The 2,698-nt window shown below is 55.7% G+C and overlaps 1 protein-coding gene across 1 annotated transcript in view; it reads right to left on the bottom strand.

Moving 5' to 3' along the window:
- The window catches only part of LPCAT2 (lysophosphatidylcholine acyltransferase 2), a 33,814-nt gene extending 33,362 nt beyond the window's left edge, over positions 1–452 (bottom strand). Inside the window, exon 1 of the mRNA XM_014942512.1 lies at positions 284–452. Within this exon, the coding sequence (XP_014797998.1) occupies positions 284–391 (108 nt within the window). The 5' untranslated portion in view covers positions 392–452. The remainder of the gene's footprint in view (positions 1–283) is intronic.
- Between the last annotated feature and the right edge of the window lie 2,246 nt (positions 453–2,698).

Below are 2,698 nucleotides of genomic sequence, written 5' to 3'. Positions count from 1 at the left end.
CAGCCCGCCCCCCGCCCGCCGGCAACAGCGGCGGCTTTAAACGCTTAAATAGCCACAAATTCCCGCCGAAGGAGCTCTCTTTAAAACTTGTCCTTCACATCGCTGGGTTCGGAGCCGCCAAAGTCAACGCCGCTTTAGGCAAGCTGGCAGCAAACCGCACCCGGCCGGCGGGGGGTGACAGCCCCTCCGCGCCCCTCCGCTCCCCTCCGCGCATCCCGAGAGCGGGCGGCCCCAGCCCCTCGGGCAGGGCGCGCCCCCTCCGGCCCGCGCCCCCCATCCTTACCAGCAGCTTGTCCCCGGCGCTGAGGCGCCTCGGGTGGACGAAGGGGTTGGGGACGGTGGGCGGGCAGAAGGACTGCTGCCTGGGCAGCGGCAGCACCCGCTGCGCCATGCTCCCGCCGCCGCGCACCGCCACCCCGGGCGATTGCGCATGAGCCGCCGCGGGGGGGGCCGCGGCACCCCGGCCCGGCCCGGCCCTGCCCTGCCCATCGCGGGAGCCCCGCCTCGGGGCAGGCCCCCTCAGGGCAGGTGAGGGCGGGCCAGCCTGGCCTCCGACGCCCCCGGCTCCTGGCGGCCCCGGCGGGCGCCCCCTCAGGCGGGAAGGCTGAGGCGGGAAGGCTGAGGGGCCGCGGGGCGTTCCCGGCCGCTGCCATGGCCGGGCAGCCCTGCCCGCCCGCTCCTCCCGGCCTTAGTCACGGACACCTCCCGTAAAGGCGGCAACGCCCGGCGCTGAGGCCGCGTTTGCTGCGCGGTGTGACGGTTGTGTTATTTATACACACTGACTGCTCAGGATCATCCTGGCCTGTTACCTGAGAGAAAAAAGAGGCCAGCGTGGTCGTGGCGTCCGATCGAAGGCCTCCCCAGGAGCAGGAGGCGTTCCCACCCCTGCAGAAGGCTGATATGGAGGTGCCGGTGCTGAGTAGGTGAGGTGTGGAGATCCACCACAGGCCTTCCATACCTGTGGGTTCACACGGGGTCTCTTCCCACACACTCGCCCTGTAGGGACACATCAGGAAGACATTCTTTGCTGTGAGGGTGATGAGAGCCTGGCCCAGGTTGCCCAGAGAAGCTGTGGCTGCCCCATCCCTGGAGGGGTTCAAGGCCAGGCTGGAGGGGGCTTTGAGCAACCTGGTCTGGTGGGGGGTGTCCCTGCCCAGGGCAGGGAGGCTACACTTGGTGATCTTTAAGATCCCTTGCAACCCAAACCATTCTATGACAGCTGGTGCCCCAGGACTACCTTGGGTGGGGAGGTCAAAGGCCAGGCACAGAGGCAGCTCAGGCTGAGTCCTCTAAAACACATTCCTCAAGAGTTCCTCACTGCCTTCTGCCAGTCACACACCTTCAAATGTGCTGCTGCTACTTCTGATTTCAACCCCAAAAGTTTCAGCTGGGCCATACTTAGGAAAATGGGCCTGGAGAATAAATCTTATGAAGAACAATTGAAGGAGCTGCGACTGTTTAGTTTGAGGAAGAGGAGACTGAGGGGAGACCTCATCACTCTCTACAACTACTTGAAAGGACACTGTAGAGAGGTTGGTGCTGGTCGCTTCTCACAGGTAATTAACGACAGAACAAGAGGGAATGGCTCCAGGTTGCAACAGGATAGATTTAGACTAGACATTAGGAAACAATTCTTCACAGAAAAAGTGGTCAGACATTGGAAGAGGCTGCCCAGGGAGATCATTGAGTCACCATCCCTGGATGTGTTTAAGAATCGTTTAGATGTGGTGTTGGGGGATATGGTGTAGTGGAGAACTTTGTAGAGTAGGGCGGATTGTTGGACTCGATGATCCCAAGGGTCTTTTCCAACCTGAATGATTCTATGATTCTAAGGTAATCCACTATGGTGGGGGAGGGAAGCCACCAGTCTCTGTCTGCACGGAGCGTGCTGGTCCAAGACCGCTGGCTCCTGGCCTCGTACATGACATTGGTTCAGATGCTTTGTTTTGCTATGGCACTTTTTCCTTTCTCACATCTGTCCACACAAAAATACTGGTACTTCCCAACACAACATTGGTCTCTACGTTGCTGGACTATTTGTATTGCTCTAACAAAATTAATTATAAATGTCTCATAGTTTAGTTGCCAGTTTGACGTGAGTGCTTCCACGAAGATATAATCAGAGTTAATAAAACTTAATTATTATAAAATTAATATTTATTTCGTTTTGCAACTGCAGGTGCTTAAGGAGTAACCATAATGATATATTTGGGCTAACTGAAGCCTGTGTGTATTGGAAGCTTGAGGAGTGTAGGATTTCCCTTGGCTGGTTTCCAGAGTCTCCCTGTGATTGCCAGTACTTGCAAGCAGCATTGTGCTCTGAAAAACCCGAGAGCTGTGTACGAGCCAGATCAGCACAATTGTCCCAGAAAGGAAGGCTGAGGGCAATGCTAGAGGAGACAGATCAATTCTACTTCCATCATTCTTGACAGATGATTGTATAAGCTCTTCTTAAAACCCCATGACTTCTCCTATCTGATCCATTCCAGCACTTCTCTGGTAATATCTTGACACGATTTTTTCTGTATCTGAGCAGTGCCATTATCATGGCAATTTATATCCTTTCTTGGTGCACATCAGAACTCTTTCCTTTCCTCTTTGCAGCTATTTTTTGCACGCTTGTGTGGTCTTATGGCTCTCTCAAGCTTTCAACCATATCCTGGGCCACATCAAAAGCAGCGTGGCCAGCAGGTCGAGG

Source organism: Calidris pugnax, unplaced genomic scaffold, assembly GCF_001431845.1.
Source record: "Calidris pugnax isolate Ruff unplaced genomic scaffold, ASM143184v1 scaffold28, whole genome shotgun sequence".
NCBI lineage: Eukaryota > Metazoa > Chordata > Aves > Charadriiformes > Scolopacidae > Calidris > Calidris pugnax.
The sequence above is the reverse complement of the archived record's forward strand: the minus strand, read 5'-3'. Positions and strand labels throughout refer to the sequence as shown.